At 42.9% G+C, this 22,899-nt stretch overlaps 1 protein-coding gene across 11 annotated transcripts in view; it reads left to right on the forward strand.

The window, feature by feature from the left end:
* DIS3L (DIS3 like exosome 3'-5' exoribonuclease) overlaps window positions 1-21,339 on the forward strand; it is a 42,535-nt gene extending 21,196 nt beyond the window's left edge. For 5 of the 11 annotated variants that reach the window (XM_030814618.1, XM_030814620.1, XM_030814613.1 and 2 more), the window contains exons 7-17: window positions 1,164-1,343; window positions 4,520-4,689; window positions 6,618-6,779; window positions 8,734-8,981; window positions 9,538-9,630; window positions 12,331-12,864; window positions 16,103-16,257; window positions 16,354-16,532; window positions 19,020-19,165; window positions 20,188-20,362; window positions 20,455-21,339. In XM_030814618.1, coding sequence (XP_030670478.1) covers window positions 1,164-1,343; window positions 4,520-4,689; window positions 6,618-6,779; window positions 8,734-8,981; window positions 9,538-9,630; window positions 12,331-12,864; window positions 16,103-16,257; window positions 16,354-16,532; window positions 19,020-19,165; window positions 20,188-20,362; window positions 20,455-20,763 — 2,351 coding nt within the window. In that variant the 3' untranslated portion in view covers window positions 20,764-21,339. Of the gene's footprint in view, window positions 1-1,163; window positions 1,344-4,519; window positions 4,690-6,617; window positions 6,780-8,733; window positions 8,982-9,537; window positions 9,631-12,330; window positions 12,865-16,102; window positions 16,533-19,019; window positions 19,166-20,187; window positions 20,363-20,454 lie in introns of those variants that run through there. The other 6 variants (XM_030814615.1, XM_030814617.1, XM_030814611.1 and 3 more) reach the window with 2 other exon arrangements.
* The last annotated feature ends 1,560 nt before the right edge of the window (window positions 21,340-22,899 follow it).

The following is a 22,899-nucleotide window of genomic DNA, read 5'->3' on the forward strand; positions in this document are numbered from 1 at the left end:
AGCAAAGTTGAAATTTGTCATGTCAGGCCGGGCGCGGTGGCTCACGCTTGTAATCCCAGCACTTTGGGAGGCCGAGGCGGGCGGATCACGAGGTCAGGAGATTGAGACCACGGTGAAACCCCGTCTCTACTAAAAATACAAAAAAAATTAGCCGGGCGTGGTGGCGGGCGCCTGTAGTCCCAGCTACTCCGAGAGGCTGAGGCAGGAGAATGGCGTGAACCCGGGAGGCGGAGCTTGCAGTGAGCCGAGATCGCGTCACTACACTCCAGCCTGGGTGACAGAGCGAGACTCCGTCTCAAAAAAAAAAAAAAAAAGAAAGAAATTTGTCATGTCATATGTGCCCTGTTATGTATGCCTACATACATTGGGTATGTGGGATTCTGGTGGGGGGTGGTTCCCCTAGCTTTTTGTCTATAATTTCTGATTTTATTATAATAAATTTAAACTACTACACAGAGAAGCAAAGTAACTTGCCCACAGTCACACACCTGGTAAGTGGTAGAGTTAAATTTGTAGCCAAGGCAGTTTGGCTGTGATTTTAACATATTACTCTGTGCTGCCTCAATGTGTTATATTGCTTTATTGGAGTAAATTTTTTTTAAGTAATAAAAATGAAAAAATGTGTAAATAAGTTGTATCATAATCAGGTGTAGTTCTTAGTTCTGTAATGATAGGGTGAAAAAGAAACCCTGCTAGTCAAAGGAGCATGGCTGGGTCAAGAGAGAATGAGAAACTGGCTTTCTTCGGGCCCTTACTCGTCAGAATTCTCCCTGTCGGTTCTGCCCTATCTATAGTTCCTCAGCCCACTGACCACTCCCTTGGCTGCATAGGATCCTAAAGGTGTTTGACAGAAGTCCAGCATAGGCTCACATAGTTGCATGCAGGGAACTAATACCTTTTTAAAAGGTCATGAGGGGAGTGGGGATATTTTTTTAAAAGATGATTGACGGTGGCACTTACGAAAGCTCAATATGCAGAATGACATGATGCCAGCAATTCTTCATTCCTAACCTGCAGAACAAAAGTTTGATTCTACCTTTGAAAGGAAGAAGCTTTACTTGCAGGAGTGCTGATTAGACTTTAAGTATATTACACGCGGAATGCCTCACTGGTGTGCCATTCGCTTGGCTTTATGGGTTTTTTCTGTGCTGCCCCAAACACAGATTTAGTCAGTGACATCCTAATCCACGGGATGAAGGCTCGAAACCGCTCAATTCATGGAGATGTGGTAGTTGTGGAGTTGCTCCCTAAAAATGAATGGAAAGGAAGAACCGTAGCCCTGTGTGAGAATGACTGTGATGACAAGGCTTCGGGCGAGTCCCCAAGTGAGCCCATGCCTACAGGTGAGCCAGCTGGAGAGCCACTCCGATGTCCATTTTTCTTGTGGAATTATATTTGTCTTCTCTTTAGCAATCCAGAAATACTGCCCTTATTTTATTTATTTAAATTGGCAAAAACTGCATTTATTGTGTATAATATGATGATTTTTGTGTATTTATTGTGTATAATATGATGTTTTGATATAATACACTGGAGAATGGCTAGACTGAGCTAATTAACCTATGTGTTAACCTTACTATGTGGTGAAAACACTTAAGATATACTCTCTTAGCAATTTTCAAGAATACAGTACATTAACTATAGTCACAGGTTGTACAATAATAGTTCCTAACACGAGATATAGTCTCTTCCCCTCCATTATCAATTTTCCCTCTCTGCAAGTCTACTTTACTCTCATCAGCACCCAAATATGCTATAATGCCTTCCATCTTAAAATCAAACCAAAAATCCTCTCTGAGTCCCACATCCCTTTCAGCTGCTGCTCCTTATCATTAAAGTCAGAGTATAGTTAACTCCACGTTCTCTCTTCCTCCCTGCTGGCCTCTCATGCCTGCCATTCTGACACCTCCCAAGCCCTACTCCTCTAAAATTGTTCTTGCCAAGGTCACCAGTGACCCCATTGCCAGAGCACTGGTCAGCCTCCATCATCTGGAAGCTGTCAGCAGCATTTGGCAGGGGGGGCTCTGCCTTCCCTGGGGCTTCTCCCAGTTTTCCCACCCTGCTGGCTGCTCTTCTCAGTTCTCCTCCTGGCTCTCCATCTCATTGTCCTCTTGGATGTGCAAGGGCCCCACGCTGGATCTTCCATTCTCTGTACTCTCTCCCTCAGGGATCTCCTGCAGTCCTTTAATTTTGTATCTCTGGCCCTTCCTTGGCTTCCGGTTTTGTTTACTCAGTTGTCTATTTGGCATCTTCCCCTGGTCGTCCAATAGGCATCTCAGACTTAACGTGTCCCACACAGACTCCTGATTTCACCCCTAGACCTGCTCTCAGTAAAGGGCAAATTCATTCTTGGTCAACCCAAGACACCTTGGGGTCATCCTTGAATTTTTTTTTTTTTTTTCACTCATCAGCAAATGCTGGCAACTCCAACTCTAATGCATGGCCTGAATTCAGCCACCTGCCACACTTCCCCCACAGCTGTCCCGCTTCAGTCCACTGGCACCTCAGGACTGTCGAAGCAGCCTCCTCACTGTCTCCCTGTTCCCACCCTTGCCCCTCCCCATGTAGTCTTTTCTCCACTCAGAGACACAATGATCATTCAGAAAGTGAGTTGAGCTGGGCGCTATAGCTCACGCCTGTAATCCCAGCACATTGGGAGGCTGAGGTGGATGGATCACTTGAGGTCAGGAGTTCGAGACCAGCCTGGCCAACATGGTGATACCCTGTCTCTACTAAAAATACAAAAATTAGCCGGGCGTAGTGGTGCACCCCTGTAGTCCCAGCTACTGGGAAGCTGAGGCACAAGAATCACTTGAACCCAGGAGGCGGAGGTTGCAGTGAGCCAAGATCGCGCCACTACACTCCAGCCTGGGCAAGAGAGTGAGACATTGTCTCAAAAAAAGAAAAAAGAAAAAGCGAGAGTTGGCTCCTGTCATTTTTCTGCTTAAAACTCCTCAATGGCTGGTTCCTGTTTCACTCAGAATAAAATCCAAAGTCCTTACCATGGCCTGCATGGTCCCACCAGCTTTTTCTGCTGCCTTCTGCCATTTTCCTCTTCATGCTTTGCTCCAGCCGCATTGACAACTTGTTCTTTCCACCACCTGGATGAAGCTTTCCCCAAATATCCTCACATCTGTTTTCCTCACTTCCCTCAAGTCACTGTTCAAATGTCACTCTATTTAAAATAGCTGCCACTTCTGACCTTCTGTCACTCTTGATCACCTTACCCTACCTTGTATCTTTCTTAGCAACTGTCAGAACTTCACATTTTTTTTTTTTTGGTCTATTTTCCACCCCCACAGACACCCAAACTGATTTTATATAAACCCCATGAAATCAAGGACTTTGCCTATTATGATGCTGCTATATTCCCTGTACCTAGAACAAAGCCTCATACCTGGTTGGAGCTCAGTAAATATTTGTGGGAAAAAAAGAAAAAAAGAGAACATTTTTAACTACTAAAGTTTGGTCTCGGCTTCAGTCAGTGATGATTGAGTGTTGTGTGTCAGTATCATGATCTGTACACTTTTCTGTGTATAATGGACCAAATGAGGTTAGCTGGTGAGAGAAGGCAAGAAAGACTGAAAATGCGCAGTTGAGGGCATGGTTTAAAACAAGAGTGAAAATCATTCCCAATATACCAAAACAAGATGGATAAGATAATGGCAAAAGAGAGGAAATGGGACAAGTGGATTGTAAATGTTATCTCAGGAAGAGAGAGCATACTGACAATGTTACTTTAAAAGTTACCCGTCTTTGCTGGGCATGATGGCACATGCCTATAGACCCAGCTACCCAGGAGGATGGATTGAGCCCAGGAGTTTGAGACTGTAACATACTATGATAGTGTCTGTGACTAGCCAGTGTACTCTAGCCTGGGCAGCATAGTGAGATCCTGTTTCTTAAAAAAAAAAAAAAAAAAAAAAAAAAAGAAACAAAAACAAAAAGTGTTTTTAAATTATCCATCTTTAAAATAAAATACCAAGAAGGCAAATCTTCAAACATACCTTTGGTTGTTGTTGTTATGTGTGTGTTTTGGTTTTGTTTATGTGTTTGTTATTGAGATGGAGTCTCACTCTGTTGCCCAGGCTGGAGTGTAGTGGTGCCATCTCGGCTCACTGCAACTTCCATCTCCCAGGTTCAGGCAATTCTCCTGCCTCAGCCTCCTAAACAGCTGTGATCACAGGCGCATGCCACCATGCCCAGCTAATTTTTGTGTTTTTAGTAGAGGTGGGGTTTCACCATGTTGGCCAGGCTGGTCTCGAACTCCTGGCCTCAAGTGATCCTCCTACCTCAGCCTCCCAAAGTGCTGGGATTATAGGCATGAGCCACCATGCCTGGCTGTTATCGTTGTTAATAAAAGCTTCCTTTCAAAAACGTTCTTGAGTTGGGTGGATGTGCTTGAAAAAAAAATAGGACACTGTATTTCTTGTTCTTTTCCTTACTGCTCAAGGTGGTCAGAGTCCAGATAGATAGCACCTAACCATTTAATGCCTTGTTTTGTTTTGTTTTGCCAAAGGTCGAGTGGTGGGCATACTTCAGAAGAACTGGCGGGATTATGTGGTGACATTTCCATCCAAAGAAGAGGTCCAATCTCAGGGCAAAAATGCTCAGAAAATCCTGGTTACACCTTGGGATTACAGAATTCCCAAAATTCGAATTAGCACTCAGCAAGCAGAAACCCTCCAGGTAGCTGGCATTCTACCTCTACTATGGGATCTCTATGCTTCTCCTTCTGTCTTTGCCAGCTTTTTAGCAGTACCAGAAAGCATTGTTAATTCCTTTGCATATAAGGAAATAAATTATTGATGGCATCTGGCATTCCAAGATACTGGGATGTGTTTTTTGGGGTTTTTTGTTGTTGTTGTTCTTCTGTTTTTCCAAGACAGAGTCTCCCTCTGTCACCCAGGCTGGAGTGTAGTGGCGCGATCTCAGGTCATTGCAACCTCCGCCTCCCGGGTTCAAGCAGTTCCCCTGCCTCAGCCTGCCGAGTAGCTGGGATTACAGGTTCCCGCCACCACACCCAGCTAATTTTTGTATTTTTAGTAGAGATGGGGTTTCACTATGTTGGCCAGGCTGGTCTCAAACTACTGACCTCATGATCCGCCACCTCTGCCTCCCAAAGTGCTAGAATTACAGGTGTGAGCTACAATGCCCGGCCATGTTTTTATGTTTTTTAATTCGTTTTTTGTAGAAATGGGGTCTCGCTTTGTTGCACAGGCTGGTCTTGAACTCCTGACCTCAAGCAATCCTCCTGCCTTGGCCCCCCAAAGTGCTGGAATCACAGGCATGAGCCACCGTGCCCAGCCTCAAGATTCTGTTTTTTAAAAATTCTAAATATATGAAAACCATCCATTAAGTAGTCTGTGGTTAATAAATTCAGTCCAGAGAGAAATTGTCCTAGAAAGAGCTGTGTAGGACAACCAGAGAGAACATACATTATCCAGCTGTCCAACATAGAAACTTTCAATAGATACGCTTTGCCAACACTAACAAGCTTTCCTCCAGCAAGCAATATAGAAATATGATCACTCTGCCCTGTAGGGATGATATAGTGGTACTTCACAGAATTGATTATCCATAAAGGAATATAGCACCGGAGAGAAGACATAAACAAGAAAGTTAGAAATTAACCTTTACTTGTGTCAAAGAGTATGGGCATTGCCCAATTTAATTCCCCCTGATATTTTACAGTTTGTAAATGAGACACTAAAGCAGGATGTCCCCAGCCAGTAACCTGGCCATTGTGCTTTTACATCTTGAAGCCTTATGCAGGCTCTCCAGGCCAGTTGCACCTAATACGTTTTCCATTCCCATGGTTTGCCGGAATTTGGGGGTAGTGGGGATTCAGTTTACATGGACATCTTCTTCTCCACCAAAGAGCATCTTAAGACTTGGTCTTCAAAGAGGCCAGGCGCAGTGGCTCATACCTGTAATCCCAGCAACGTGGGAGACCAAGGCAGGTGGATCACTTGAGGCCAGGAGTTCAAGACCAGCCTGGCCAACATGGTGAAACCCCATTTCTACTTAAAAAAAAAATTACAAAAATTAGCTGGTCATGGTGGTACACGCTTGTAATCCTAGCTATGTGAGAGGCTGAGGCAGGAGGATCACTTGAACCCTGAAGGCATAGGCTGCAGTGAGCCAAGATAACGCCACTGCATTCCAGCCTGGGTGATAAAGCAAGACTCCATCTTAAAATAAAATAAAATAGACTTCAAAGAAATTAGGAGCTAACTCCCACACACAAAACATTAAGATTGTTGTTTTAAAACTTAATTTGGAGCATGCATAATTGAGTTTTCCCCTAGTGTTGCAAGCGCTAACTAGAATGTATTACAGCTCTCTTCAGCAGACTAAAATTTCCAGCCCTCTTCATGGATGTAGAGAAGTAATGCCTCCCTTCAAAGCATTGGGTCAAGCATTTCATACCATCTGGCAATTTAGTAATAGGAAGAATGAAAAACAAAAACAAAAAACCCTACCATACACCACTATTTGCAACTGGCCACTCTCCTTGGAACCCAGTACTGTTTGCCTCTTGTTTGTTTGATGCCTCTAATTGACCCACTTAACTCCTGGTGCTCAGCTGTGTTTTATTTTTTCCTTTTGTGCAGGACTTCAGGGTGGTCGTGCGCATCGATTCCTGGGAGTCAACATCTGTGTATCCAAATGGACATTTTGTGCGTGTTTTAGGAAGAATCGGAGATCTGGAAGGGGAAATTGCAACCATCCTGGTGGAAAACAATATTTCAGTTATCCCTTTCTCAGAAGCTCAGGTCAGATTTTCCAGAAGCCTTTGATCTAGTGACATTTTCTTTTTGCTGTTGTTGTTGTTTCATCATTAAGAAAGAAAAGTCTTTGTGCTATGGAACAACCCACTGTGTAAAGCCACAGATAATGGAAAAATCTCACTCCTCTTTATTCTATATTTGGACCAAACTGAAGTCAGCTTCAAGTGTAGAATTAGTTTTCTATAGCCTCATAGCTCTCAAATTTTTATATTTTCCAACTGGGCTTAAAAATGATATGTCAGTGTCTCATAGTCAGTATACATCCATCCCCAGCAACTACAAGGACACCTAGTTGCAGACCCAACTGAGCTCCACACTCTCTGTCCAAATCATCCAACCAGAGGCTGCATAAAGCTGCAGGGGGTGGATTCCTGGGATCCATACATCTCCGACCCATGGGTCAAAAATTATGCTCATTATGAAACAGTTTTTGTGAACTTTATAGAAAACAAAAATCTCAAAACATAAAACATCAGCTATTTCCATCACTTTATGATCTTTTAAAACCCTCATAAATCTTGTGTATTATTCTTGCATGACTATATTCATCGTGTGCACACACTAATTTCTGTTCTGCTTCTTTCACTTAAAATTATTTTTATATATTGATATAGCCTACTTATTTTAATGGTTATGGTAAATTACGGTATATTGACGTACCCTAGTTTGCTTAAGCATTTCTCAATTTTTGGGCATTCAGCTGTCTAATTTTTCAGTATTATAAAAAAATGTAGGCCAGGCGTGGTGGCTCACGCCTGTAATCCAAGCATTTTGGAAGGCCAAGGCGGGCCAATCACCAGGTCAGGAGTTTGAGACCAGCCTGGCCAACATGATGAAACCCCGTCTCTACTAAAAACACACACAAAAAGTATCTGGGCCTAGTGGTGGGTGCCTGTAATCCCAGCTGCTCGGGAGGCTGAGGCAGGAGAATTGCTTGAACCAGGGAGGCAGAGGTTGCAGTGAGCCGAGATCACGCCGCTGCACTCCAGCCTGGGTGACAGAGCGAGACTGTCTCAAAAAAAAAAAAAAAAAATGTTACTTCAAACATTTTTATAAACACTGCTTTTTAATTTCTTTTTGATCATTCTCTTGGAATGTAATCCTTAAAGTGAGATTACCAAGTCAAAGGGTATAAAAGATTTAAATAGCTTCTAATACGTACAAGCAGATTGTTCTCCAGAAAAATTGGACCCATTTGCATTGCCATAAGGAGTGTCTGGGTGTTCTTATTTTCATTAAAGTTTTTCACAGAACAGGAGCTATCATAGTAAACTATTTTAGAATATTTTACATCATTAAATTTTTATATTTCACATTAGTTTCTGGAAATTATTTGTTGACTTGTTTGGCAGCTCTTAGTGAAAATGTTACAATAAAATAAAGTGTGGGCTATACATCATAGGACTAGAATTTTCTCTTCCCTTTTAGCCTACTTAACTGCAAATTGATGGCTTAAACAGATAATAATGGAGAGAAAATGCCCTAGATAGGTCCTGTATAAAATTACCTTTAAGGGGTAAGCTTTTAATATTTGGAACATGTTATTTTTTTCAAGGCTTAAATTTAAAGCTTGACTACATTTAAACAAATGAATGGATCATTTGAAAATGGGCTACATGTTGTACTCTTGTTCCAAGCCCCTGTAACTAAAGAGGCTGGTAGAAGTTGTGGGACATTTTCTGTCCAACTGTAAGGGTCTTCAGGGGTGTAGGACTTTGTCTTTCTTGTTGACTCCTGACTTTCCAGAGCCCAGCACAGTACCCGGGATATCTGAGGCACCTAATAAACAATTATTGATCAAAGGAAGCCAACATAGGTTGATGCAGAATGTAATTGAGAATGAATGAATTTCTATGTGGTCACATTGAGAATATTAATGAGTGGATTTTTACAGAAATTTGTGGTGCATGAATTGCTGAATATTTGGCCTCTCATACAGATGTGTGAGATGCCAGTAAACACACCAGAAAATCCCTGGAAGGTGAGTCCTGAAGAGGAACAAAAACGTAAAGACTTGAGGAAAAGCCATCTCGTATTCAGCATTGACCCCAAAGGTTGTGAAGATGTGGATGACACACTCTCAGTAAGAACCTTAAATAATGGCAACCTGGAACTTGGGGTCCACATCGCAGATGTAACACACTTTGTGGCACCAAATTCTTACATTGATATTGAAGCTAGAACAAGGTAATGCTATTTGAAATCAGCTCTATGGTTGTGTGTATGTGACTGTATATTTTGTGTCTGTACTAGTTTCAGGTGTTCAAAGATCTCGTTTGTGCAATTCCGAAGGTCCCTTCCAGAAAAGAAAAGTTGAGGTCCACTCCCCATTTTCCTTTATAAAAACAGTACCTTGATCAATTTACCTTTCCTTTTTAACATAACCTTTTCACACATTGTTTCCTACTAAATTGAAATGGGTTAAATTTTCATGTAGTAATATACTATTTTATAAAAATACTGCATCATTACACTCCAATTTTTCTTATGCGACAAAGATTCGTGTCACTTGCTCTTTCTTTCTCTTATCAGTGGAAGAATATTCAGCCCAAAGCAGTATCACTTAGAAAAGTGGGACCATGGGAATAGTTTTATTACCCAGTCTGCTGCACTTTATGAAACAGCAACAGCCTTGGGGAATCTGTAGTGAGATTTTGGCCATTTACCTCCCTGCGGCCCTCACAGTCAGCAGTTCTGCTTCTCCCTGCTGAAGGTCGTGTTGCCGCATGTGTGTCATTCACAGGGCCACGACTTATTATCTAGCAGATCGTCGCTATGACATGCTGCCTTCCGTCCTCAGTGCCGATTTGTGTTCCCTTCTGGGAGGCGTTGATAGGTGAGTTTATGGCTTTTGTCTTCAAAGCTTGTCCTGGCCCTTCTGTGGCTCCTGATGCTGCCTGCTTCTGGCCTTATTTTTCTTCTCTGCTATGCCCCACCCCAGCCCTGTGTCTCCCCTCTTGACCTCTCAACCTCACCCCCGACCCCAACCCCACACCACTTATCTTTAGGCAGCTTTATTTCTCTAGCCTTCCCTGCCCTTCCCCTCCTCTCGTCTGTCTGCCAGCAGTGGGGTTCTGCATCTCCCTCTGTTGCTGGCTTTTTAAAGTCAGCTAAAATCTGAGAACAAATGTGTGTAGCTTTGTGCTTGTGCATTCCCCGGCAGAAGTTGTTTGGCATGAGGATCATGAACTTGGGGAGATTTTTGTTCATTTGTTGAGGTTAAACTTTGTTTCTGTTTGAATAGGTAATAGAATCCTATAGGCCCGAACTCATATGTCCCAAGAGGTATTTAATGAAAGGTTCCTCCCTATCACTCTCCCTCATTTACCAGTTCCGTATTATTTTCTAGATATAATACATACATAAATATGCATATGTGATCTTTTTTACACAAATGGTTGCATTATATATACATATATATATACATATATATGCATATATCTACATATATACATATATACATATATATGCATATATATACACATATATATGCATATATATGTATATATATATGCATATATATATACATATATATATATATATATACTGTTTAGCACCTTCCTTTTTAAAAAGAACTTAATGGTATCTTGGAGATCATTCCGTATTAATAACAGTTGCACTATCTATGGAAATTTGGATAGTTTCCAATCTTTTGGTATTGCAAAGCTGTACTGAGTTAACTTTGAACATAAGTCATTTCACATTATTTTTATTTTTTGAGACAGAGTTTCACATGTTGCCCAGGCTGATCTTGAACTCCTGTGCTCAAGTGATCCTCCCGCCTTGGCCACCCAAAATGCTGGGATTACAGATGTAAGCCACCATGCCCAGCCCATTTCACATTTTTTAAAATACCGTATATGTGAAAGAGAAATTCCCATATTTGATTATGGGATTTCTGTGTCAAGAGTATGTGCATTTGTGTTTAGATCAATATAATCAAATTGCCCTTCTTAAATGTTACACCAGTTATATTCCTGTCGCCAGTGTATGAGAGTGCATATTTTCCCACAGCCTTGCCAACACAATATGTTGTATTTTTTTATCTTTGCCAATTTGATAGATGAAAAATGGTATCTTAGATTGGTTTTAATTTGCATTACGAATAAAGCTAACCATTTTTTCGTGTGTTTAACAGTCACTTATGTATCCCTTTCTGTTAACTACGTTCTTTTCCCATTTTTCTTTTGGATTCAAGATCAATTACTAATTAATTTGTAAAAGCTCTTTACATATTAGGAAAATTAGCCCTATGTTTTTTATGAGTTCCAAATGTATGCTTTTTTTTTTTTTTTTTTTTTTTTTTTTTTTTTTTTTTTTTTTTTTTTTTTTTTTTAAATGACTTGGTGGCAGAGTTTTTTTACTAAATGAAATTTTTGCTAATTTATCTGTCATCAAGATTGGTATCACAGTTCAGTGTCACTGTAGGATTTGCAAGACTTTACACTAATTTACTGAGCTAAAAAGACTTGACTCTATCAGTGTCATGCTTTTCTAATCAAAATAGAGGACATGGCCGGGCACGGTGGCTCACACCTATAATCCTAGCACTTCGGGAGGCCAAGGCAGGTGGATTGCCAGGGCTCAGGAGTTTGAGACCAGCCTGGGCAACACAGTGAAACCCTGTCTCTACTAAAATAGAAAAAATTAGCCAGGCGTGGTGGTGCACGCCTGTAGTCCCAGCTACTCAGGTGGCTGAGGCAGGAGAATCACTTGAACCCAAAAGAGGTAGGTTGCAGTGAGCCGAGATTGCACCACTGCACTCCAGCCTAGGAAACACAGCAAGACTCCATCTCAAGAAAAAAAAAAAAATGGAAGACATAAAGTAAGGTTTGTAATGTCACATATGAACTCATTTCAAATTTGTTCAGCGCTCAACAGACCCCAGTCTAACTTTGTTGTTTTAATTAAAAAATTTTTTTTTTCTTTTTTTGAGACGGAGTCTTGCTCTGTCGCCCAGGCTGGAGTGCAGTGGCACTATCTCGGCTCACTGCAAGCTCCGCCTCCCGGGTTCACGCCATTCTCCTGCCTCAGCCTCTCTGAGTAGCTGGGACTACAGGCGCCCGCCACCACGCCCGGCTAATTTTTTGTATTTTTTAGTAGAGACGGGGTTTCACTGTGGTCTCGATCTCCTGACATCGTGATCCGCCCGCCTCGGCCTCCCAAAGTGCTGGGATTACAAGCGTGAGCCACCACACCCAGCCTAAAATATTTTTTGATTTAGTTGTAAGGTGGTTGGATAGACAAATCAAACCAGAAACCTGTCGCTTTGTAATTTCTTTTAAGTTACAGTTAGGTCAAATTCTACTTGCTTCAAAAATAGAAGACTTAGGTGGGGCATGGTGGCTTACACCTGTAATCGCAGCACTTTGGGCAGGAGAATTGCTCAAGCCCAGGAGATTGAGGCAGCAGTGAGCAGTGATCATGCCATTGCACTCCAGCCTGGGTGATGGAGCAAGATCCCATCTCAAAAAAACAAAACAAAAAAAGCCAGATGAATTGAATAGTGATGTTGTCAATGTTACTGTTTTTGTAGGTATGCTGTAAGCATCATGTGGGAACTGGATAAAGCCTCTTATGAAATTAAGAAAGTGTGGTATGGCAGAACCATTATTCGATCAGCATACAAACTGTTCTATGAAGCAGCCCAAGAACTACTGGATGGAAACTTAAGTGTTGTTGATGATATTCCAGAATTCAAAGACTTGGATGAGAAGAGCAGACAAGCCAAGCTGGAGGAGTTAGTGTGGGCAATTGGAAAGCTAACTGACATAGCTCGCCATGTCAGAGCTAAACGAGACGGATGTGGTGCACTGGAACTGGAAGGGGTAGAGGTTCGCGTACAGCTAGATGACAAAAAGAACATTCACGACCTCATCCCCAAGCAGCCCCTGGAAGTCCACGAGACAGTGGCTGAATGCATGATCCTGGCCAACCACTGGGTTGCCAAAAAGATCTGGGAGAGCTTCCCTCATCAGGCCTTGCTGCGCCAGCACCCTCCTCCACACCAGGAGTTCTTTTCGGAACTCCGGGAATGTGCTAAAGCCAAAGGCTTCTTCATAGATACACGGTATTCCTCTTTTGAGGGGGCAGAGGAATGGAGTGGCATGCTGTATATTTAGTTATCTTACAGTTGTTCTTAAAATGTGACAGCCAGATCTTTGACCAAAAAGAGAAAACAGATTCTTGGCTCTCCTCATTTTTGAAGACACATTTTTCTCTCTTCATTGTTATGTATAGAGACTTAAAACAAGTTTAGGCATAATTTTGTTCCTTGGTTTTTTGTTTATTTTTTTTTTTAGATAGTCTTGCTCTGTCACCCAGGCTGGAGCACAGTGATATGATCTCGGCTCATTGCAACCGCCACCTCCCAGGTTCAAGTGATTCTCCTGCCTCAGGTTCCCAAGTAGCTGGGACTACAGGCACATGCCACCATGCCTGGCTAATTTTTTTGTATTTTTAGTAGAGACAGGGTTTTGCCATGTTGGCTAGGCTAGTCTCAAACTCCTGACCTCAAGTGATCCGCCTGCCTCAGCCTCCCAAACTGCTGGGATTATAGGCATGAGCCACCACACTGGACATTTAGGCATAATTTTGACCCACTACAATTTGGGTTTTTTGTTTGGTTGGTTGCTTGTTTTTTTTTTTTTTTTTTTTTTTTTTTTTTTTTTTTTTTTTTTAGATAGTCTTGCTCTGTCACCCAGGCTGGAGTGCAGTGGCACGATCTCGGCTCACTGCAACCTCCGCCTCCCAGGTTCATGCCATTCTCCTGCCTCAACCTCCCGAGTAGCTGGGACTACAGGCGCCCGCCACCACGCCTGGCTAATTTTTTGTATTTTTAGTGGAGACGGGGTTTCACTGTGTTAGCCAGGATGGTTTTGATCTCCTGACCTCGTGATCCGCCCATCTCGGTCTCCCAAAGTGTCTCAAAAAAAAAAAAAAAAAAAAAAAAAACAAGTATAGGCAGGCTGGGCACGGTGGCTCACGCCTGTAATCCCAGTACTTTGGGAGGCTGAGGCGGGCAGATCACGAGGTCAGGATATCAAGACCATCCTGGCTAACACGGTGAAACCCCATCTCCACTAAAAATACAAAAAATTAGCCGGGCGTGGTGGCGGGCACCTATAGTCCCAGCTACTCGAGAGGTTGAGGCAGGAGAATGGCATGAACCCGGGAGGCGGAGGTTGCAGTGACCCAAGATCGCACCACTGCACTCCAGCCTGGGTGACAGAGCGAGACTCTGTCTCAAGAAGAAATAAATAAATAAAAACTAAGTACAGGCTGGGTACAGTGGCTCACACCTGTAATCCTAGCACTTTAGGAGGCTGAGGCAGGCACATCACTGAGGTCAGGAGTTCAAGACCAGCCTTGGCAACATGATGAAACTCAGTCTCTGCTAAAAATACAACAATTAGCCAGGCGTGGTGGCGCACTCTTGTAATCCCTGCTACTCAGAGGCTGAGGTGTGAGAATCGCTTGAACCCGGGAGGTGGAAGTTGCAGTGAGCCAAGATTGTGCCACTACACTCCAGCCTGGGCGACAGACCGAAACACTGTCTCAAAAAAAAAAGATATATAGTTTCTAAAATATTTTATTGTCAAGTAACAGGTACTAATTAAAATATCTTTTATTTGTTTATCGAAATGGATTGTTTTTTAACCTGGGCAACATGGTGAGACTCCATTTCTTTTCTTTTTTTTTTTTTTTAGACAGAGTCTTGCTCTGTTGCCAGGCTGGAGTGCCATGTCACGATCTCACTGCAACCTCTGCCTCCCGGGTTCAAGCGATTCTCCTGCCTCAGCCTCCCAAGTAGCTGGGAGGTGCCTGCCACCACACCCAGCTAATTTTTTTGTATTTTTAGTAGAGACGGGGGTTTCTCCATATTGGCCAGGCTGGTCTCGAACTCCTGACATTGTGATCTGCCCACCTCGGCCTCCCAAAGTGCTGGGATTACAGGCATGAGCCACCGTGCCCGGCCTCTTTTTTTTTTTTTTTTTTTTTTAAGAGGGTTTGTTGTTGTTGTTTTGCTTCTGCCTTCAGGTGCTAGCATGTATGTTTATTTGTTTGTCACTGTATGAGTTGTCTGCATGCCAGGCACATGGGACAAGGGCTTTCAGACATCCTCTTGGTTCTTAATGCTGAGGTGATGGCAGCATCATTCATATTTACAGATAAGTCAATTAAGTCTGAAGAGATTAAGTAATTTGCCTGTAATTTAACAATCAGTCAGGGCAGAGCCAGGATTTGAATCCAAGTCTGTTAAACTTGCAAGCTCACATAGTGACCACTTAACACCTTGCCTCTCTGTTCATCATCATGCTCTATTGCTCCTTTCCCCCTTTTCCCTTAGCCAGCCACAATATAGGACTGAATTATATGTTATATTATTAGTTTTATTTTTAATATACCTCTATATTTCCTGGGGCTTTGAAATTATTATTTTGAGGCTGTATGCAGTGGCTCACACCTGTAACCCCAGCACTTTGGGAGGCTGAGGCAGGAGAATCACTGAAGGCCAGGAGTTCAAGACTAGCCTGGGCAACAAAGTGAGACCCTGTCTCTACAAAAAAAATTATTTTGAGAATAAATAAATAGAATGTTTACTACCTCTTTAAAAAAGAAAAACTAATTTAGGTTTCTTTTACTTGTACACTAAGTCCATTATTTTACCTATATATAGAATGTTTAGGCCGGGCGCGGTGGCTCACGCCTGTAATCCCAGCACTTTGGGAGTCCGAGGCGGGCAGATCACGAGGTCAGGAGATCGAGACCATCCTGGCTAACACAGTGAAACCCCGTCTCTACTAAAAATACAAAAAAATTAGCCGGGCGAGGTGGCGGGCGCCTGTAGTCCCAGCTACTGGGGAGGCTGAGGCAGGAGAATGGCGTGAACCCCGGGGGGGCGGAGCCTGCAGTGAGCCGAGATCGCGCCACTGCACTCCAGCCTGGGCGACAGCGAGACTCTGTCTCAAAAAAAAAAAGAATGTTTAAGGTTAAGGATGTAAAGAATTCAATTCAACGAGTATTTGACCACCTATTATAGCCAAGCACTAACTTAACCTAGTATTAAAATCAGTACATGATTCATTTCTACTTAAGAAATGTTTAAATTCTGACACTCTTGCTTTGTTTAAACCGTAAAGCAAACTAGATTTCTGTAGTCAAAAAGAGGTGCTTCTGAAATGTGTCCAAAATAAATTTACTGGCAGATGAAGGTATTCAGACGGATGAGCGAAGGGTTCCCCTCAAAGTGTTGTCTTGTAAATTACTGTCTGGGACTAGCTAACGGTTTTTCTGTTCTTTGTCAGGTCCAATAAAACACTGGCTGATTCTCTGGATAATGCAAACGACCCCCACGATCCCATCGTGAACAGGCTGCTGCGCTCCATGGCCACGCAGGCCATGTCCAATGCTCTGTATTTCTCCACCGGATCCTGTGCGGAGGAGGAGTTCCATCATTACGGTGAATCATACCATATTCTCGTGTGTGGCTGTAACTTTGTGCTAGTTATTTTAAAAGAGTTTTTGTTTATTTTGATCTTTTGCTTTCTTTTTGAAGGTCTTGCATTAGATAAATATACCCACTTTACTTCTCCAATAAGAAGATATTCAGATATTGTAGTACACCGCTTGTTAATGGCAGCCATTTCAAAAGATAAGAAAATGGAAATTAAGGGAAATTTGTTCAGCAACAAAGATCTTGAGGAATTATGCAGACATATCAACAACAGAAACCGAGTAAGAGGGAATTTCAAAATTCTCTTACCTGTCATCTCTTGCTAAGAAAATATCAGCTTTATTGTGTAGTACAGTGAAGTATCATATATTCTAGCAAATTAAATTCTGGAATTATTCTAACCAGTGCTTTCAGAACATTTGTAGATGTTGGCACGTAACTTGTGGATTTGGGAGATTTGACAGTAGATTATCAGATTTTTTTTTTCCAAAAGGTGGAAATCTAAAGATTCAAGCAACGCATAAAGATATGATGACAGAGGCCAGGCGTGGTGGCTCACTTGAGGGCGGATCACTTGAGGTCAGGAATTTGAGACCAGCCTGACCAATATGGTGAAACCCCATCTCTACAAAAAATACAAAAATTAGCTGGGTGTGGTGGCACGCGCCTGTAGTCCCAGTTACTTGGGAGGCTGAGGCAGGAGAATCTCTTGAACCCAGGAGGCGGAGATTGCAGTGGGCCGAGATCGCACCACTGCACTCTAGCCTACGTGACAGAATTGAGACTGTCTCTCCAAAAAAAAAAAAAAGATATGAAGACAGAAACATCACCTGTTATCTTACCACCCAGAGCTAACAATTAATGATTCTAGACACTGCTAACATTTTTATTTATAAAAATATTGGCCGGATGCGCTGGCTTGCACCTGTAATCCCAGTACTTTGGGAGGCTGAGGCAGGTGGATCACGAGGTCAGGAGATCGAGACCATCCGGGCTAACACGGTGAAACCCCCGTCTCTACTAAAAATACAAAAAATTAGCATGGTGGCAGGCACCTGTAGTCCCAGCTACTCGGGAGGCTGAGGCAGGAGAATGGCGTGAACCCAGGAGGCAGAGCTTGCACCACTTGAGATCGCACCACTGCACTCCGGCCTGGGTGACAGAGCGAGACTCTGTCTTAAAAAAAAAAAAAAAAAAAAAAAAAAAAATACCATGCCTGCTGTTTGAAATCTGCTTTTTTCATGTAACCCAACTGTTATTGATAGCACACCATGTTATATCATTGTTTTGAAGCTGCTTTCTATTCTATTTCATATTACTAGTTGCTACAAGATTGCACAGCATAGAACTAGACCATTGGGTAATGCAGGAAATTGGAAACTACCTAAATGTTTAATGTAATTTTCTATATCCAATGGTATAGTTGTCTGCTGTGCAATGTTGTAGCACTAGCCACGTGGGCTACCTAAATTTAATTAAAATTAGAAGTAGAAATTTGGTTCCTCAGTCACATTGGCCACATTGTACATGCTCAGTGGCCCCTTGTGCTTAGTGGCTACATATTAGGCAACACAGATAGAGAGCATTTCTATCATTGCAGAAAGTTCTGTTGGGCAGCACTGTTCTAAGCAATCAAATTTATAACTATCCTTATGGATACACTTATACAGACATTTCAGATGATTTCCTGGAAAAATTCCTAGAGATGGAATTGCTGACCCAAAAGGTGTGCACGCACAAATGAAACTGATAGGTCAGGTGCAGTGGCTCACGACTGTAATCCTAGCACTTTTCGAGGTCGAGGCCGGTGGATCACCTGAGTTCAGGAATTCCAGACCAGCCTGGCCAACACAGTGAAACCCCGTTACTACTAAAAATACAAAAATTAGTCAGGCATGGTGGTGCATGTCTGTAATCCCAGCTAACTGGGCGGCTGAGGCAGGAGAATCATTTGAACCCGGGAGGCACAGGTTGCAGGGGGCCAAGATCGCGCCATTGCACTCCAGCCTAGGCGACAGAGTGAGACTCCATCTCAAAAAGAAAAAGAAAAAGAAACTTTAACACATATTACTAAATTGTCTTCCTTATCAGTAGTGCTAATTTAGACTTCCACCAATAGGGTTTTCATTGGACAGGCTTGAAAAGAAAGAAAGGCTGGCCGGGCACAGTGGCTCATGCCTGTAATCCCAGCACTTTGGGAGGCCAAGGTGGGTGGATCACGAGGTCACGAGATCAAGACCATCCTAGCTAAAACAGTGAAACCCCATCTCTACTAAAATACAAAAAATTACCCGGGCATGGTGGCAGGCGTCTGTAGTCCCAGCTACTCTGGAGGCTGAGGCAGGAGAATGGTGTGAACATGGGAGGCGGAGCTTGCAGTGAGCTGAGATTGCGCCACTGCACTCCAGCCTGGGTGACAGAGTGAGACTCTGTATCTCAAAAAAAGAAAAAAGAAAGAAAAGAAATGCAAGTAAGACATATGTAATACTTTTCCTGTACCCAAGGTGGACATGACCCAAATTTGCTGACCTCTAATTTCATGAACTATAAATGGGTTTCATTTTATAAAATAATTCATTTTCTAAGACATTTTTGAGGAAATAATACTAGATGGTTAAGTTCCCACAAAAAGTAATTTAATTTCATAGTAGAGAACAATTTTTATATTAATAGTTTTACAGAATCTCACATTTGAATGAATATGAATTTCATTTCTTTGGGGAATGCCAGGGGAGTGTTAAAATGCTTTGGAGCTGTGCTTCTTACAGGCAGCACAGCATTCTCAGAAGCAGTCTACTGAGCTCTTCCAGTGCATGTACTTCAAAGACAAAGACCCTGCCACCGAGGAGCGTTGCATATCTGATGGAGTTATTTATTCAATTAGAACAAATGGTGTGCTTCTATTTATACCAAGGTATGTTACATCTAATGCAATGGTGCATAAGAAATCATAGTTAAAAGTGTAGAACACAAACTGTACATTAGATATAATTTATTAAAATATTTAAGCAACTAGTTATCATATGTACATAATGTAATGTATAATTCAGTATATAAATGTGAAGATTAGAGGCCAGGGGTGGCTCACGCCTATAATCCCAGCACTTTGGGAGGCCAAGGTGGGTGGATCACCTGAGGTCAGGAGTTCGAGACCAGCCTGGCTAATGTGGTGAAAGCCCATCTCTCCTAAAAGTACAAAAATTAGGCCGGGCGCAGTGGCTCACACTTGTAATCCCAGCACTTTGGGAGGCCGAGGCGGGCGGATCACGAGGTCAGGAAATTGAGAGCACGGTGAAACCCCGTCTCTACTAAAAATACAAAAAATTAGCCGGGCGTGGTGGCGGGCGCCTGTAGTCCCAGCTACTCGGAGAGGCTGAGGCAGGAGAATGGCGTGAACCTGGGAGGCGTAGCTTGCAGTGAGCCGAGATTGTGCCAAGCTTGCAATGAGCCGAGATTGCGCCACTGCACTCCAGCCTGGATGACAGAGCTAGACTCCGTCTCAAGAAAAAAAAAAAAAGCACAAAAATTAGCCGGGCATGGTGACACATGCCCGAAATCCCAGCTACCTGGGAAGCTGAGGCAGGAGAATCACTTGAACCCGGGAAGCAGAGGTTGCAGTGTGCCAAGATTGTGCCACTGCACTCCAGCCTGGGCGACAGAGCAAGACTCTGTCTCAAAAAAAAGAAAAAAAAAAGTGAAGACCGGAATGTGTGTGTGTGTGTATATATATACGCTTCTATATCCATTTTAGGGTCTTTCTTATCCAGCAGAATACTTTGTTTCCATCTGCTAAGGTGAAATAAATACTTGGAGGTAAACCACAGGAAAAGTGATTTGTTTTTAATCTAGGAGAAAAACTAGTATTCTAGATAAGCATACAAGATCTGTGTACTAAGAATACATTGTCTCTGGATTTATATTCTGGTCATAATATAGGTTTGGGATTAAAGGTGCTGCTTATCTAAAAAATAAAGATGGTTTAGTCATCTCATGTGGCCCAGATAGCTGTTCTGAATGGAAACCAGGATCCCTTCAACGATTTCAAAACAAAATTACCTCTACTACAACAGATGGGGAATCTGTTACGTTCCATTTGTTTGACCATGTAACTGTAAGTCTGTATTTCTATTAAGTATTATTAATATTTTAAATGTAAGGAATAAATAATGTGTTTAGTAATAAGTATTTTCTTCTCTATGCTAGGTAAGAATATCCATACAGGCCTCACGTTGCCATTCTGATACAATCAGACTTGAAATAATTAGTAACAAACCATACAAGATACCAAATACAGAACTTATTCATCAGAGTTCCCCCTTGCTGAAGAGTGAGTTAGTGAAAGAAGTAACTAAATCTGTGGAAGAAGCTCAGCTTGCTCAAGAAGTCAAAGTAAACATCATTCAGGAAGAATATCAAGAATATTGCCAAACAAAGGGAACTAGCCTATACACACTTCTAGAGGAGATACGGGACCTAGCTCTCCTGGATGTTTCAAACAATTATGGAATATGAGAGGCTCTTACTTCACTAAGAGCTGTCACATGTGAATATTTTACAGTCTTTTCAAACTTAACGTTTAATGTGTGTCACTCAGTGCTCTGGTCAATCAGGACTGGGTACCTATTTCACATATATGTAAATGTTCTCAGCCAGGTGCGGTGGCTCACACCTGTAACCCCAGCACTTTGGGAGGCTGAGGCGGGTGGATCACAAGGTCAGGAGATTGAGACCATCCTAGCTAACATGGTGAAACCCAGTCTCTACTAAAAATACAATTAGCCCGGTGTGGTGGCATGCACCTGTAATCCCAGCTACTTGGGAGGCTGAAGCAGGAGAATTGCCTGAACCCAGGAAGAGGAGGTTGCAGTGAGCCAAGATCACGCCACTGCATTCCAGCCTGGGTGACAGAGCGAGACTCCATCTCAAAAAAAAAAAAAAAGTTCTCTCATTCATTAAAGTTGCATTAAATAAAGTATAATTAGGTCACTGTGGAAACTGAGTTTTCAGTAATGAGTGGACAGTAAGTGGTGGCTCTGCAGATTGCTAGCCCCTTTCTAATAAGTTTAATAAACCCAAAATTATTGGTTATCTTGTCTCCAATCAGTTCTTTCAAATGTTTTATTTTTCCAGTAATTACGTTTGGGTCATAGGCCCCTCTGACATCTGTCAGGTAATTTTCAGTCACTTTCAGATAATAAGACTTAGTCCTGAGTCCACTTCTTCACTTAAAAACTCCTATTTCATATTTGATTCAACCCTTACCTGCTGTCTCCAGTACTAGCTGGGAATAGGACACAGGGCGGGTGGTAGGATGCGCAGGTAAAGTTCTGTCACAGGCCTTCCTTCCCACTCTCCCCCTTTGATGAGGTGCATTGGCCTTCCCCTTGTTGGAAACTTGTTACTTTGCCAGCAAACACCCCACTAGAAAAATTAACTCTTGGCTGAGCGCAGTGGCTCACGCCTATAATCCCAGCACTTTGGGAGGCCGAGGTGGGTGGATCACAAGGTCAGGAGTTCAAGACCAGCCTGGCCAAGATGATGAAACCCCATCTCTACTAAAAATACAAAAATTGGCCGGGCACAGTAGCTCATGCCTGTAATCCCAGCACTTTGGGAGGCCGAGGCGGGTGGATCACAAAGTCAAGAGATCAAGACCATCCTGGCCAACATGGTGAAACTCCATCTCTACTAAAAATACAAAAATTAGCCTTGTGTGGTGGCAGGTGCCTGTAATCCCAGCTACTTGGGAGGCTGAGGCAGAGAATTGCTTGAACCCGGGAGGCAGAGGTTGCAGTGAGCTGAGATTGCGCCACAGCTCTCCAGCCTGGGCAACAGAGCAAGTGTCCGTCTCAAAAAAGAAAAATTAACTCTTCTTTCTCAGTTATCTAATGTAGTTTGTGAGGGTAGACAGAAGCCTGAACAGGCCCTCCTGAGGAAGCAGTTTCTATAGGCATTGGTGGCACCTTGAAACTGCTCTCCATCTTCTAGCTGATCCCCTATTGGCTGCAGTTAGCCACAATCCTCCTAATGCACATGTCTCTTGGCCCATCCCTGTGGCAGTTCCCAGCAAGCCCACAAACCCCTCCCCCACCCCCATCCCAGATGTTCTTGTGCTCAACTTCCTGACTTTTCTTAGATGTTTTTTTTCTCTTTTTTTTTTTTTGAGATGGAGTGTCGCTCTGTCGCCCAGGCAGGAGTGCAATGGCACGATCTCGGTTCACTGCAAGCTCTGCCTCCACGGTTCACGCCATTCTCCTGCCTCAGCCTCCCGAGTAGCTGGGACTACAGGTGCCTGCCACCATGCCCAGCTAATTTTTTTTTTTTTTTTTGTATTTTTAGTAGAGATGGGGTTTCACTGTGTTAGCCAGGATGTTCTTGATCTCCTGACCTCGTGATCTGCCCGCCTCGGCCTCCCAAAGTGCTGGGATTACAGGTGTGAGCCACCACGCCTGGACTAACTTCCTGGCTTTTCAATCAAACCATCTTTGTCACTTCCTGTCCCCACCTGAAGTCAGAAAGGCTGAAGAGAAGATGCCTGCCTGTCCTGGCTTTGCAGATGGAAGCCACTGTAGCACCATCACTCTGCCCTTTCCCCAAGGAAAAAGAGAGTGAGAGCCCAAGTGCCATGGAAGATCACTTGAGGCCAGG

This window comes from Nomascus leucogenys, chromosome 6 (genome assembly GCF_006542625.1).
Source record: "Nomascus leucogenys isolate Asia chromosome 6, Asia_NLE_v1, whole genome shotgun sequence".
NCBI classification, from domain to species: Eukaryota; Metazoa; Chordata; class Mammalia; order Primates; family Hylobatidae; genus Nomascus; species Nomascus leucogenys.